Genomic DNA, 16203 nt, shown 5'->3' on the forward strand with positions numbered 1-16203 from the left:
CATGCAGCAAAGCTGCTTGTTGACACCAGCCCCTTGTAGCGTCCTTTGAGGCACATCAAAAGAGCATGGGAGAAACTACAGATACACTATTTATGACTTAAAATTAATGTCCTCATAGATTTGATATAAAATAGCATATTGGCTCATCAAGGTACTAAAAGTTATTGCTTCTGGCAGGGGATTAAGAAAAAAAAATTCCAAGAGAAACATATCAGAGATATCGATTTTTTTAAAAAAAAATGTTTCTTGCCGTCAAATTGAAATTCGAGGAAACTGTAGAGCCAGCAGCCCTAGAGATTATATTCCCAGTGCTCAGGTGTGGCTGGAGTCGGCTTTTCCACAGCACTGTGCAAGCCACTTATGTTTTAAATGGGCATTGCTGTCAAACCTATGTCACCTTCTCTGCTTCAGGGGACCTACACTAACTTGTGCCAGGGCAGGATCTAAGTCTTGACTGAGTTTCAGGTGTGACTTTTTACAGACATCAATACCCAGAAACCAGATGGGACAGGAGTGAAAATGAGCAGACTATACTGAAGAACCAAAAGAGGGTCATGTTACCCATTGACACAAAAGAGCCCAAAAAAATGCATGCATGTCCAAAACACCAGTTGAGAATTCTTGGAGCACATGGTTAGCCATAAAATTTTGCCAAACTGTCTATGAGCATTTCACAACTCCATGAAACAACTGTTTAAATAGCAAATTACAGCTTTTTCATTAGGTTTTTCCTTAAGCGCTTGAGACAAACACAATACCACAAGTGCCCAATATGCTCGAGTGCCTAATCAATCCTTTGCTGAGAGAAAATAATTCAATTGCTTTAATTAGCCACCCACTGCTTGCCTCTCTGCAGCATTTTGCTGATTTTCTAGTCCATGATACATAGGAAAGGATTCTTTTTTCTCTTCTTAAATAATACCTCCCTCAGCTCATAGGTCAGAGAGATGCATTCACCCCACAGCAAGGCACCAGCTGCATTCTCCTCTCTATGCTGCCATAAATCATGAGTGACTCCACAGTCATCAGTGATGGTTTAAGGATGCAGATTGTCTTAAGACAGAAAAGAAATGGTTCTTCCATGCCGAGTGAGAACTGCACTAGTCAAGGAGGCTGTGGTGCCATGCTAGGCTGGGCTAGGTACAGACTCTTTGTGAGGTGCATTGTAGGCCAGAGAATGGACTAGCGAGAATGGTGCAGAAATTCAAACTCCTCATCAGAGAGGCATCTGCAGGTTTAATTGGTGATGGTGATGCTTCCTACTTTCTTGCTATCATCTTGCCTTGAAACTTTCTTGCTGAGAGTTTTGGGATCATCAGCAGGCAGCTGCATCTAGATAAGGCTTTTAAGATTCTTAAGATGTAAAAATTTGAGATGCAATGACAAAGACAAAACTCTGAACTCCCAAAGTTTTCTTTTGGTTTCAAGAAAGACATTTTCACACAGCTCTGCAGATCCTTCCAGAGGCATCGCTCACAGAGCTCACTTATTATGATGAAATTTGATTATCACAGAATCATAAAATCATAGAATGTTAAGGGGTTGGAATGGACCTTAAAGATCATCTAGTCCCAATCCCACTGCCATATGCAGGGAGACCTCCCACTAGATCAGGTTGCTAAAGGCCTTATCCAACCTGGCTTTGAACACCGTCAGGGTTAGGGCATCCACAACTTCCCTGAGCAACCTGTTCCAGTGTCTAACCACCCTCAAAGGAAAAAATTTTTTCCTAATATCTAACCTAAATTTCCCCTCTTTCAATTGGTACCTATTAGTCCTTGTCCTGTCACTACAGTTCCTGATGAAGAGTCCCTCTCCAGCTTCCCTGTAGGCCCCCTTCAGATACTGGAAGGTTGCTATGAGGTCTCCACACAATATTCTCTTCTCCAGGCTAAACAGCCTCAACTTTCTCAGCCTGTCTTTGTAGGAGAGGTGCCCCAGCCCTCTTATCAACTTCGTGGCCTCCTCTGGACTTCCTCCAACAGTTCCGTGTCCCTCTTATGCTGGGCACACCAGAACAGAATGCAGTATTAGTGGGGTATCACCAGAGGAGAGTAAAGGGGTAGAATCACCTCCTTCAACCTGCTGGCCACACTCTTTTGATGTAGCCCAGGATTCCACTGGCAAACTTGCTGAGGGTGCACTCGATGCCGCTATGTCACCATACTGTTGAACAGTATCAGCCCCAGCAGCAACCCCTGAGGGACACCACTCATCACTGGTTTCCACATGGACAATGAGACATTGACCACAACTCTACGTGCAGCCATCCAGTCAATTCTTCATTCACCAAATGGTCCATCCATCAAATCCATGCCTCTCCAATTTGGAGACAAGGATGTCATGTGGGACAGTGTTAAACACTTCGCATAAGTCCAGGTGGATGATGTCAGTTGCTCTGCCCCTATGTTTTCCTAGGTCAGATCTCCCTTCCCTGTATAGGAATATGTGAATAACACAGGAGCAAGACTGGGGCTCTCAGATGGAGAACAGATCTAAACATGGCCCTGACTTTACTCAGTAAGCCATTTCACCAAAAGACACTAGTTACACTGAGAAGCTGGGACCAGTGTATCCATATATAAACTCTTCCCTATATTTATACTGGTTAAAGAAACTGCACTTTGAAACTAAGATGTACATAAAAAATTATCAGCAGAAATGCACAGAATTGGAGAGCTCTGTACTACTATATTTCAGTAGAGAACAAAAAGGTTCTTAAAAATATTTATTACTGATTGTCAGAGGCTGTAAGTCTGATCTACATATACACACAGAGATTTTTATTATGTTTTTTTCCCCCAGAGTTTACCTAAGCTATTCCACTGCTATCTTGCAAATGTTAATTGGGGCATACTTCAAGTTCCAGCAAGAAGCACTTGCTGTGCTTGCTTTGAGGAAGATTTCCAAAAGCCCACATCAGGCCCAAGCAATATAAAGGTAGAGCACACATCCTTCAGTCCTCAAAAAAGTGGGGGAAGCAACCCCTATTACATACCATCAACCCACATATTCTGCTATAGAAAGGGGTAATTTCCTGTAGGAACTGCAAATAAGCATGTAAAGCTCCATTTTGCTGTGAGCACTCAGCCACAGGAGCACTTTCCCAATATTCATGGATTTGCTCCCGTCTCACACTGGCATACAGTAAAGGAGAATCTGGTTGACAGCAGGCAAGTCCTGGTCCAGGTTTGCTATTGTAAAGCCCTGCCTTTCCCTTGCCTCTGATACATGTGTTGCCAGCGCCCTGGCTGCTGAAATGCCATTGCCACATATCTTTGTTATCACATCATCCCCCTGTATCTTGCTGGTTTCCATTTTAAACACCACCCTTATTAGGTGCATAGAGATAAAACTGCGTGAGACGAATTCAGGGACGCAGATGATGCTATGCTGTGGTTGTTAGGCAACAAAACACCCCGTTACCAGTTCTCTTGCCACTGGGAACCATCTGTCTTACCTTTTTCTGAAGGACACAATGGAAAATGAATATAAACATTCCCTGCAGAGAATTGAATATGGTGAAGAGATACGCCATGATGACTGTGCTTTCATTAATATACATGAGTCCGAATGCCCAGGTCAGTCCTAATAAGCAGAGTAGGGCTATTGCACCTATAACCCAGGACCTGTTAGGAGAAACAAAAAACAAAAAAAAAGAAAGGGATTGGTCTTTCATCTACACAAAAGAAGGCACATGTCTACAGGCAGGAAGACTTTGCCCCTGTTTTTAGCAAAAAAACCCAGCATATCAAAATAAATCACAAGGAGCTTTGTCTTCAAGCTGGATGCAGTTTACAAATCTTCAAGCTTGAGGAAATACAAGGAGATGGAAGTGTTATGAGCATAGAAATTCATCACAACCAAAGCACAATGTCTCTTTTCTTTTTTTAACACGTAAAAGCAGTGTGCATGTAAATGACATGTAGATGTTATTTCTGCAAATGGAGGAAACGAAAATAAACCAAACGAAACAACTCTAATTGCCACATTTTTAGCGTCCACTGGCTTCATAGGACTGTCAGTTGGATTAGTTTCCTTACACTTAACACCAAGATACATGTATTGCTGTATTTTAGCTAGTCTCCCGTATGCCTGTAAGCCAGATAAACTACTACAGGCAGGTGTGCAAGCCCTCACTGCTTGCCAGATCGGCTCCACACAAGGATGTTCTTTGCGATGCTGCTTCACGCTTCTTGCACCCCGCGATGAGGGGAACTGCGCATACGCGCACAGGCACTCACACGCTGCATTTGCTAAAATGGTAGCTGCTGCCACACTTCTGCTTGGAGAAAGGAGGGGCAATCCTTCTTCACATCGGCTGCAAAACTAAAATTATCTTTTGCTCTATCTCAGGAGGGGAGCGGGAGTAAAGGTGCAGCCATTGCTTGGTACCAAATGGTTTTCAATCAAATATGAGTAGTGGGCACTTTGTTTGCTTTCTCTCACTAACTTTCTGCTTGGAGAGAAAGAACTTGGGGACATGAGATGACTGCTGCGTGTTAGTTTTTCTGTGTGCTTTCAGGAAAGCTAGAGGCTTTGCTGGGATGTCAGGAGAAGTATTCCATGTTACGCTGCTAAATAACGTTTAGTCGTCTGCTAAATTAGCTTCTCAGAGACTGATCTTCCAATACCAGAACAAGAGAGTAAGTGTGATAAGCAGTATAGGAACTCAGTCCTGCTACTAGCCACCTCTCTAGTTTCCACATGCTATATTACCTACAACTTTAAAGGAATTGCTGCTGCACAGGGGAGGGCAGTCAACTTTTAGCTGGGAAACAAGCAGCACTGTGAGCATCCGTTTGCCCTTTACCTCAAGGCTTTGATTTTCCTCTGTTGTCCCCCGCTATTAGGTGCAGCATCATAAAAATGAATGCATGATACCCAGTCTTTGCACCCCTTCCTTACCATTTAACCCTTCTGTTCCCCAAAGCAGACAGGACTGCAGTCAGCCAGCACATCTGCTTCCTTGTCTACCCCAAAGCAGTCTGAGGTGCTGCAGAAGGGCTCACAGGGACAAAGACCTATCTTATGTTTCCAGGACAATTCAAGTTTGCAGAAACGTGGCCTGGGTTTAGGCATATTTAGGCTTCCATCTGCTCATCAGAGCATGGGGCGAGGGGGAGAAAGATGAAGGAGCAGTAACTCGGGGGGAAAATCAGTCCTGCAGAGGTCAGGGAGACAATCTCTGCTATGGAGATGCCATGGCAGCTACAACCTTGAATGCTTTTCCTTTTAGCAGGGCTTGTCACAAACAGAAGCATACTAATGTATTCATGTCTTCCGGGTTTTTCTGGTTTTTGTTTTGTTTTTTTTTTTCTTTAGGTATGAGAATGAAAATGTAGCATTAAGTCTTCCACTGAAGTTTATAAAATATGTATTATTTAACCACACAACCAGAAGAGCTCCCTAAGGTAATTGCTTATTAAGACAGTTCTTTAAAAATCACTATTATATATCTAGTAGACCAGAACAGCTCCTCTGAAGCATTTCCAGTCAATCCCACTAATAAATATTTAGCATGATGCAAATTGAAAACGCACTCTCAACAATCCCTCAGAAAAGTAGCCACTAGATAAAGTTTATACCATTAGTTGTTAGGGTTATTTTCTTCCTGAGATTCCACCACCAGTGAGAGAACTATCATCCTAACCACACGGTAATTAAAAAAATACAAGTACTTTTTTTTCTTTAAAAAAATCCAAATTAAATGGAAAAGACTTTTTTTTTCCTCCCTCTTCTCATCCCCGATTAAAAGCTTACTGCACTTACAGAGTCTTCTAAAAATTATTTCCTGGATATCAGAAATATATTCTGCTCTGAAGCACAGCCAATTCTTGAACCTGATTAAAGAGTCTTTGGCTGCAGAGGTGTGCAGGAATGAAACAGTTATTTAGTGAAAATATGCTACCTTCAGTGATGGAAAGGAATCTGTGGGTTAGAAGACCCCCAACAGTGCAAACTGCACGCATTATAGCGTTGTATGTCAGAAAACAAGACCTGGAGATAAAAAGGGCGTGAGGATTACTATGAATAGCTCCATCCCATATCCGCAGAAAAAAAATGAACCAAGCAATGAAAGAGAACATGGGAATGGTGCTGAAAGAATGAACACAAAGGACTCTTCACCAGAAGAACAAACTGAAAGTCTACTGCAAAGTTGATTTGCTTTTATTTTGTGCTACTGCACATTATTTTCTGGTTTCAGGAGAAAGAGCATGGGTGCCCTAAGGTATGTAATTTCTAGGCATTTTTGGCTTTCTTTACAGGGATGGTTGTTTTTTTTTTTGGTGCAGCTTGAGGTTTTTTGTCTTGCTCTTTGTACAGACTTGCTGTTGCTTTTTCATAGTTTTTCTTTTCCATAGTGGGATTTTATTGCAATAAAGAAAGAAAAACAACCATGTTTTGGTGTAATTGAAAATCAGCGATTTACAATTAGAGACAATTAGGTGCTCCAAAGAGTAAGGAGCCTCCAATGCACCAATGCACACAGATTTGCTTGCGCTATTCCCAGTAACTAGAAAGGGAATCATGGGGAATAGCACCCATGCACCTTTCTGAAAATTTGCTTCTGTATTTATATTACCATAAAGCACTCCCAGTGACAGAGCACAGTGCATCAGAGGGCTGCTATTGGGATAACAAGTCTGTACTATACAGAATTAACTTGGGAACTTTCACCTTAAATTCAAGTATGTCCAATTAAAGAATAGAAAGCAAATAGGGTGACAACTGGTTGGCAATACATTTGCAGCACATTTACTCTGCACCTTAGCTGTATGCCTGACCATTTTCCTGCACAGTTTGCTCTTCTGCCTCAAAAGCGAATGACAGAAGCTTTAATGATTTTTCAATATTGATCTGACAGCTGGCTCATGAGACCACACTGATAAATGAAATTTATCAGCCATTCAGGTCATTCTTACTTGATGAAGGGTCTGTTATCCTCATAGCTAAAGAATGCGTAGACATAAAGACAAGAACACAAACATTAGAAATATAATGACATAGAGAATATAGTTTACTGCTAGTTCCCCTCCCTTCTCCCACAAGTCATCACCAAAAACAAAGGTGGACCAGCATCAGCCTGGAACACACCAGCCAGCCTGGCTTGCTTCCCCAGGGAATTGAAACATGACCAAGGTCACTGGCTTCATGTATAGAAGCAGGCATTGCTAGCTGTGAGCTGCAGCTGCCCCTCCTGGCTTCCATCATGCAGCTGTCAATTGACTCTGAAATTTCTTTTAAAAATCACGGCTGTTTCCGGAGAATACAAGTTTTGAAACCCCAGCATAGCCACCACAGAGGGCTTTCACATTTCAAGTGGCAAAACTTCACCACATCTCCAGCACTCTCTGCCTGTGGGGCTGTAGTGTATTACAGGGATGTCTTTATTGCTCTTTACTTTTTCAAAGTGGAAATCCCAAGCTGCCACATTATGAGTCAGACTGCAGCATTCTTCAGGTAATGGCATCAGGATCTTCTAAAGTCCTGGGTGACAGAAAGCATGTTTACTCCCATTTCATGGGGAAGGACAAAGAAAGGTCTTTTTCTGCCGGGCAAACGTGCAAAGCAGCCCGCTGCAGTGATGAAGAAGCCAAGATGGATCACTCAAAATGAGCTTCTATCACTGTGAGGACACAAGATTAGTTGCAGCTATTTTTCCTAGAGAAGTCTCCCTGACCTTCTGGGACAGGCTGTGTGCTTAATTCTGCCTGTGTGGCAGGTGATGTGCAACATGTGGGGAATGCAGGCCAACTCCCAGGCCTCCTCTCCCCACTGACATGGAACTCTTGAACCTGAGATCCCTTGCAGAAACCACCATGGGTGCCAGAGATGGAGGATTATTCAATATGGTCATCTCATTACCCCTGGTAACAAAGCCAGGGCCAGTCCATCCTGGTGGGATCTCCTTCAGTCAATACTGGCAACCTGCAGCTCTCCTACAATGCAATTAGATGAAGGGAAGACATAAGGTAATCTGGAGCTGTCAGCTCAGCCATGTGGGTAGGAGCAGGGCCTGGATTTCTATTACTGGGTTCACAAGCACTCAGGTTTTATGGTAAAGACTTTATATTGAAAAGTCACCAGCAATAGATTACAAAAATAGAAAGTCAGGGAATTTTTTTATGCTGTTGTTGCTGTCCCAAGCCTCACAAAGTTTTTCAGTGATTCATAATAGCCTTTTTTCAAGGCAGCTGAAGGCTCCATTTCATCTTTGTACAGACAAAATGCGAAATCGGTAAACTCAGATTCACTTTAAGCTTGAGGCTAACACTTCAAAGCAGCTCAGAAGAAAACCATCAAAAAGACCTTTGCAGTTTTCACCCCATTTCCAACGTAGATGTGTCTAGGATCCACTGCCCAAAGCCAACAGGTGGCTAAAGAAGTGAGATTTTCAAAGATGCCTAACTTCCAAATGGTTTAACTCTGTACACATAGGGCCCACAGAACTTAGTCCCTTACATCCTCATGAAATACAACCCTTTTCACTTTACCAGGGGTAAAAAACCAAAAACATTCTAGAGTAATTTTTGTCAGAAATTGTTGCTAACACAAGAGTTAAGCTTCTTACAACACTCGAGTTGGTAAAGTCTGTGAAACCTATCAGTGCTTCAGTAATACTGTGTCATTATCTGCAATACATAAAAACCATCACTTGGACAAGAGAAAAGCCTTGGAAAAGCCTTAGTTCCCAGAAAAATGGAGTTGCTAACTGGAAAACTGAGATTATATTCATTAGTTGTAAAAGTAAATAAAATTTGAAGCAGAAATAACTGGAAAACCTAGCCTAGCACAGTTTGAGTTGCTACATCTAAAGTGCTTCTCCAGATTTGGATAAATTTGTCCAATACCTGGATTTAAGCTATGTGACTCTGATTCCTCCATAGTTAATGGGAGACTGGTATCCCACAAAAGGAATTTATCCCCTAGAAGAACAGGTATTTAAGGTGGATGAGGTTTTGCTATTCCCTGATGAAATGCATTTCTCTACTGACTGCAGAGGAAATCTGAATGATGGCTTAGGTGGGGGCTTCACTTTCAAATACCTGAAGGTAAAAAGCTGATCTTTAGTGATTGCATTATTCATTTAACCTGCAAAATCTTACCTCACCTCCCTTGTGTTTCTCTGCAGCCCAGATGATGGATAGCGGATGGTCTACCAATCCGTATAAATACCTAATTCATTTTCTAATCTTAAAAAAGCCCTAACTTTACCTCGGGGCAAAGACTTCTTAAGGTTAATTACACATCATGTAAAACTCTTTCAAAATCTTATTTAAGTTAGATGTCTTTCAATTTCCCAGAGTAACTTCTCCTTCAATGATGAGAAAGAATTGTTCATATTACCTTCCATATTCCCGTGATATTTCCAGACCAATACTTTTTTTAAAAGTTGCTAAAATTTGCCAATTCAAAGTATTTTCCCATCTCTAAGACAGCAGGAAAAGGCTCAGTAAGCACATGGACTCAAGAGCTTGGGCCCCAAAATAACTGTCTGGCTAGCAAGCAAAAATGCCAAAGTGAGTACACAGGACCTTTAGTAGCTGTTAAGGGTGATGAAACCCAAATAAAAATAGATGGATGATGTGCCCCCTCACAAGCATTCTGAAAGACCCACGGAATTCATTTTAATATGGTGCAAATAAAGCAGAGAGACAGACGTTTCCTGCAGGCATGCAGGAGGGAAACACAAAATAAAGTGTGCTATTGTGTCTCCCCGCTGCCTGCTCGTATAAGGTACTAGGGATGTTTTGCTTTCTTTTTCTTTTTCTTTTTTTTTTTTTTTTTTTAAATTTCAAGGATTAGAAAAGATTGATTTATTGAACTGATGAAAATCTACAGGAAGGAGCTGGAAAGTCCAGCACTCCCCTCATAAAGCAAACGGGTTCATCATTAATTAGTGAAGGAGCATCTTCATGCTGAGAAAAATCAATAGCTAGCAATAAAAGAGTGCTTAAAGGATTCTGCCTTCGAGTTTCATGACAAAGTTACCACCTTGATGGCATGAAGCCAAATGGCTTCCTAATCTCCTTCCTTAGGCTGCTAGTGTTCATCACACAGTCATCATTTCCCAGTCTCATCTTCTGGCTCCCACACTGTCTTTGACAGTAGGTGGCCCATCCCCTGAAGACATCTGTAACCAGCTCAGGGGTCAATGGGCCTGTCAGCTTCATTTGCAGGAGAAAACCTTGGCTTTACATGGCATAAGTGTAATTTTATATATATTTAAAGCCACTTCTAACTTCTACCAGTAGATCTAATATTTTATTCAGATGAATGAGGTCAAACCTTCCTTGGCCCCATGTGATGCCTGAGCCTAGGATTTGGGACAACCAATGGCTGTGTTTTTCTGCCAAAGGAAAAGCATCATCCCTTTCCCCTCAACTCACCCAGGGAAGTCACAGTCTGCTTTCTGAGATTTGTTCTTAATTATTGCAATTGGAAAGAGCAATTCTGTTAAGCTCATCTCATTTTCTGTAAGTAATTAATTACCCTCAGAATTGCTTACCCTGTTTATTTCCTTCCTCCTAACTTTGCAAAGGCATGGTACGATTATTCAAGCCACGCTGATGTGTAACCACATATCTAATTGTTTCCACACTATATGGATTCAGCAAAGCCTTTAGACACATTTGTATTATCCAAATAGCACCAGCAGGGCTTGCTGACAAAGTGCTTAAAATGTATGGCCTTTTAAAACAATAATCATGATTTATGGGTTCACAGAAAGACTGTAGGTATTTAATATCTTCCAGGACACTCTCTCAAATCAATAACCGCTGATTGATTTTTTTTTTTAAAATTCAGAAAGGACGATACCTGTCAGTGGGAAGATTAGTGCTTTACAATCACCATTCAGCATGAACACAGCCATCACAAAACCATAGGGAAACAAGCAAGACCCCAAACCAAATCAATCTGATATTAACCAAACCCTTCTGTGGAAAACTCAGGCAGCAGCAGATTGCAACAAACAAAATCAGATGCTGCCATCAACATCACTGGGGGAAAAAGGCACCCAGACAAAAGCACAGTCTCAGATGTTTTTCCAGTAGGGTTTTTGCCACTGATATGCTCCCAAACTCTGCACTCTGGCAAAATAAAAATGTGCCGTATCTTTTCTTGGTAGGAAGCTTGTAAATAATTCATTTTGAGCCAACTCTGAGTGATTTTTCTGGGTTTGCTTTAGGCTGCCTGTAAGTTTGCTCAAGCAGAGGTGCAGATGAAGGCTATATGGAGCTGCAATGGGTTAACCAAGGCACTTAGGAAGCATGGTGCTTTCTTACACAGGATCCAGGGAAATGCAAGACGAGACTTCGCTTGTTCAGCCTGAAGAAAAGGAGATTGAGAGCAGACCTCATGGCAGTCTACAACTTCCTCATGGGGGAAGAGGAGGGGCAGGCACTGATCTCTTCTCTGTGATGACTCAGTGACAGGACCTGGCCTGAGGTTGTGCCAGAGGAGGTTTAGGCTGGATATCAGAAAAAGGTTCTTCCCTCTGAGGGTGGTTGGGCACTGGAACAGGCTCCCCAGGAGAGTGGCCACAGCACCAAGTGTGACAGAGTTCAAGAAGCATTTGGACAATGTTCTCAGCCACATGATGTGATTCTTGGGGTAGGGTCAGGTGCAGGACTTCGATGATCCTCAGAATATTCTATAAATCTATGATTCTATGACCATCAGGATTGTGAAGACATAGTACTCTCTCTCAAGGCCATATGAAACACACTGATCATAGCCTGAGCTCTGGTATGATGAAAGTGAGGGAGGCAGTTTCTAATGCCCAGCTCAGTACTCCACGGCTAACATCTAAAATTTTCAGAGAGGGAGGTTTTCCAAGGGAAAGAAAAAGCTATTGCTCATTTTCCAAAGTGCCTAGATCATTTGTTCATCCTTGCAAAACACTCTGGTTAAGATTTCTGGTGACAGAGAATGTCATCTCTGCACATCCCAAGCACTCTTAAAACACATTTCATTTCTCATCCAAGTTTATCCAGACCTAAATGCAGGCTCAGGGGCTCTTTTTGTTCCCTAAAATCAGATTATCCTTTCCTGGAACAGGAATCCATGGATGATTCCTCTCCAAAAGGCATCCCTGGAGCTGCTCTGCTCTAAGCCTGCTGTCCTCAGAAGTCAGAGGAATTCAAAAGTGCTGCACATAGCACAGCTGGTTGAAAGGAGAGATTTTCAACACCCTATTCCTGAACAACCCACTCAGTTCATCTTTCTATTTTGATAGTAGAGCTGTAGGAAAACCTTTAAAAAGACCTCACTCTGTACAGGCGTTGCGGTTTTATTTAACATTATAAGTTATAGGTAACGTCTAGTCAGGATTTTGGGTCACGTTTAACAGGTTCACTGTGGCTCCTGTAAGCATTTGCATTCACTAGCTTGCATTTCAAACCCTTTGCACCTCCATTCCACATCTCACACCACCCCACACACCTCCTCAAAGCTGCATGGGCACATGAAACTTCCTCCCCCTGCTTGCTGCTCCACAGAGGGTGTCTCCATGTTACCAGACCCTTGGCCCTTTCTTCACTGGAAACCAAGAACTCTGAAGATAAAACATTGGACCTTTTGCACCCAGATGCAGTGCTGGTCAAGCTCGCAAGAGGTGGACCCCTTCACTGTACCGTGTCCTCCCTGTGCACTCCCAAGCAACCACAAACTCAGAGGTAATGAAGGATTAAAGTGCTGCTGTTCTGCAAGTCCAGTCCCCTAGGTGAACACAATGCAATATTCAATTCCAGACCCTTCAGCATCACAAACTATTCCCATGTTGCAGTATTTTATAATTAAATAGAAAAGATCTGGAAACCAACAGATGAGCTTAAATCTCCATAAAAAAATTGAAATAATTCTTACTGTCTCCTTACTTAGTTTTGTTCCTAAAATGGCTAGAATAAAGCACAAATTAATCTTCCTTTAGTAATAGTATATCTGCTACAAATTATTGTTCGGCATTGGTAATGTAAGCTCTTCATATCAAAGGAGAAAAAAATCTTGCATTTTCAAAAGTCTAACTCATTCCTCACTGCACCAAACCCAGGATGTTTACTTTTTCTGCATTTCAATCAGCTGAGTAAATAAAACTAGAATGGTAAACCTCTGTTCCCGCCAGCACAATACTGCTGTGTTAAATCAAGAATTTAATTCAAACATTTCTGCAGATGATTTCTGGAAGTTCTATTTAACCTTTGTTTTCAATTTTCTACCTAACTCAAGATTTTTATTTTTTTTTTTAATGCAAACAAACAGCAAACCCACAGGACTGAAACAACAGGCTAATCTGGGGGCTGGGATTAGTCATGTCTCTTTAAATAAAATACATATGTTGAAGCATGAAAATGAGCAGATAATCATTTACACCCATACAACATATGGGGAGAGCGGGCTATGGCAACGGTTTTAAGAGAGACATATCTTCAAAAGGGGCTTCTGAGTTTTGTGCCTGATCCTCCTCGTCCCTCACCTCCCCCAGCCTGGGATAGACTCCCTGAAAGAGTCCAGACTGAGCTTTGCAAACTTTTATAAAATAATAATCAAGGTTTGGCATTGGCTCCTACTTTTGGTTGTTAGGTTGCACATTCTTAGATTTATTTCTGTAAGCTTTTGAGCAACCGACTCCTATGGAAAAAAAAATACAAAATAAAGGCATACGTTGTGAAGTTTGTTTCCAATCATATGGGAGAACATACACTTTTTTATTTACCCATTAAATCAGGGCTGTGTGCCTTTAGCTGTGGACCACCTGAAGCTTCCATGGCAGCCAGTAAGCAGAGGAGGGCTCATTTTAGTCATTTGAGGATTGATTTCTGAAGGCTGCAGTGCAGGACATTTCCATTTCATCCCCATTAATGGTATTTGAGTGTGTGTTCTTGCAAATGTGGTCACAATGCCTAAAAACATTATCTCCTGCATGCTTGGAATAAATACATGTTTTTCCAGGGAATTTCATGGTTTTGATATAGTGTTCATTCTTTTGTTGCAGAAGATGGGATGGGAGCAGGTTTCCACAAGAGGAAAGAAACTGCAACAGAACTACAGTGATTAATGCCAGGATTAAACTATCTCAAGGCCCCTAATTAATAGTGCTTCTTTAGCAACAAAAAATGCTTCGAGCTAAGATCCTCGGTCTCCCTGTCTGAAAGAAAGAAAATTAAATTTCCAGGATGACTTTCAAGTGAGTTACTATTGCAACGAGCTTTTCAAACAAACCCAGGACTACAGCCTGACATGCTCCTCTTTGAAGAGGCCCCCCCAAGTTGTGCTTTCTAAAGAGCATCTAGATGGCCTATGGCACAAGCCAAGCTATACCCTGGCTAAAACAATAACAAAATAAAATGGGACAAAAAGAGAAACGAGCTGAAAAAGCCCTTTGCCTCTTGCCTTCTTTCTAGTGGGTCTGCAACTGCATTTGGCAGCTACGGCCGACATGTTGCTCTTCCAAAGTAAACAAAATAAAATCTTGTTGCCACATACTATGGTACAGAAGAATGTCAGGAAGCCTGGTCTGGCTGGGAGAAATGCTAACAAACTCAGCTGCATTCAAGCAGCACTAGGGGAGAGGGTACTAGGGTGCCTGTGGGAACTTCAAAGGAAAGGTTACATCTGTAAGGAAAAGGATGCCTTCTGGTCTCTGCTAGAAGAGAGGAGGTTTCACCCTCTCCCCTCCAGCCATTTGGAGACGCCCAGTATAACTTCAGGTGCAGCAACTGCTTAGTCCCATTGATGAATCCCCTCAATCCACTTGTAGGACTTGCCTTTTGTTAGCTAAATGCTCTCCTCACCCAATTTTCTACCAGTTTTCCATGTCAGTAACTAACAAGCCCCATACTGTGCACAATGAGAGCATACGGTAAAGACAGGATCTCAGATTTGACTAGATAGGGTGAAGAGTACATCTGGACAACCACCAGTGTAGCTCCTCTTTATTTCCCTTTATTAATACCACGATGACTCAAATGAGCAGTGTTTAAATGGCTGCAGAACAAGCACTGCACTGCCACACAACGCAAAGGCACTGGAGGAGAGGGTTCATCTGAAACCCTATTTTGCACAGAGAATGGGGGTTAAGCATCTGGAAATATGTGGATGGTTTGTTGTGCTGCAGCGTCTGGCATAGGTTGGATGAAAACCTGGTGTGCAAAGACCACAAGCTGCCAAAGTACATGCCTGACCACCTGGAAAGCAGTTGATGGATGGAAAACGGAAGAACCATGCTGGACTATTCACGTATAAGGTATTTTCCTTTGTCACATAAGGTTTCCTACAAGAATGTGAATATAAAAAATATTCAGTGTAGTCCTGTCTGTGACAGTCTGAGACATTTTGCAAATCTAACATCTACCTGGCACAGTGGAAAAGCATGAAGGAGAGACTTTGAGCCGCTCAACTCCAGAAAACACTCCACATGGCAGCAACCTCCAGTGAAACAGCCTCACAGCTGCTCTAAAGAATTCCAGCTGGTAACACATCCTCATGAGGAGCCATCTGCTAGCAAGAGTGCATCAATACTGCACTGATACGCCCACAGTCTCCACCTCACAGGCTATGAGGCTAGAAACGACTGGGTGCAAACAGCACAGCAGGCTTTTGCCATCCAAAAAGTTTACGTAGTCCCTGGCTTGAAAGATCTATATTCCCTTCAAGTTTGTAAGGGCTGGGGGACTCAATCTTCCAAAACTATGTCTTCCCCAGGTACATCTGTTGACAGAAAATCAGTTTGTGCTCATGAGCCCTTTTGTGCACCCTTTGCATCCCACTTATGCTCTCAGATGGGTCATGACTGAGATAATGTGTGATGTTGGCATAGCTACCAAGGACTAAACAATGCTTGTCACTGCCCATCTCTGCTCACCTATGTTTGCCAACAAGCCACAAAGAGAGGGAAGAGCCACAGAGACGAGTGGCCACAGTGGACTATGAGGTCCCAGAAACAGCCATTGTAAAAGGCTGGGAAGGAAAATCCCCTCCCACCCTGTGTTTGGGGAGGCACGGGCCAGAAGTTACACACACCACACAAGAGGCAGCTGGTTGGGCATCCTTGGCTGTGTCACTTCATACTAAAGATCTTCAAAAGGCAGAAGAGACCCCCCACTCTGGATGAACTATTAAAATTTCTGTGTAAATATCCTGAAGAAGACATCAAACACAACTTTTTCAAAAGGGCTTAGATAAAAGCATGCTACTCCT

At 42.3% G+C, this 16203-nt stretch overlaps 1 protein-coding gene across 15 annotated transcripts in view; it reads right to left on the reverse strand.

Annotated features, from left to right (window-relative positions):
• The window catches only part of ADGRL3 (adhesion G protein-coupled receptor L3), a 515791-nt gene that overhangs the window by 38574 nt on the left and 461014 nt on the right, over positions 1–16203 (reverse strand). For 10 of the 15 annotated variants that reach the window (XM_051790785.1, XM_051790777.1, XM_051790772.1 and 7 more), the window contains 2 exons: positions 6927–6953; positions 3461–3629 (listed from right to left, as the gene is read on the reverse strand). In XM_051790785.1, coding sequence (XP_051646745.1) covers positions 3461–3629; positions 6927–6953 — 196 coding nt within the window. The remainder of the gene's footprint in view (positions 1–3460; positions 3630–6926; positions 6954–16203) is intronic. The other 5 variants (XM_051790776.1, XM_051790774.1, XM_051790780.1 and 2 more) reach the window with 1 other exon arrangement.

The sequence above is a fragment of the Manacus candei genome, unplaced genomic scaffold, assembly GCF_025592945.1.
Source record: "Manacus candei isolate 608988 ecotype Guabito, Panama unplaced genomic scaffold, ASM2559294v1 h1tg000028l, whole genome shotgun sequence".
Classification (NCBI taxonomy): Eukaryota; Metazoa; Chordata; class Aves; order Passeriformes; family Pipridae; genus Manacus; species Manacus candei.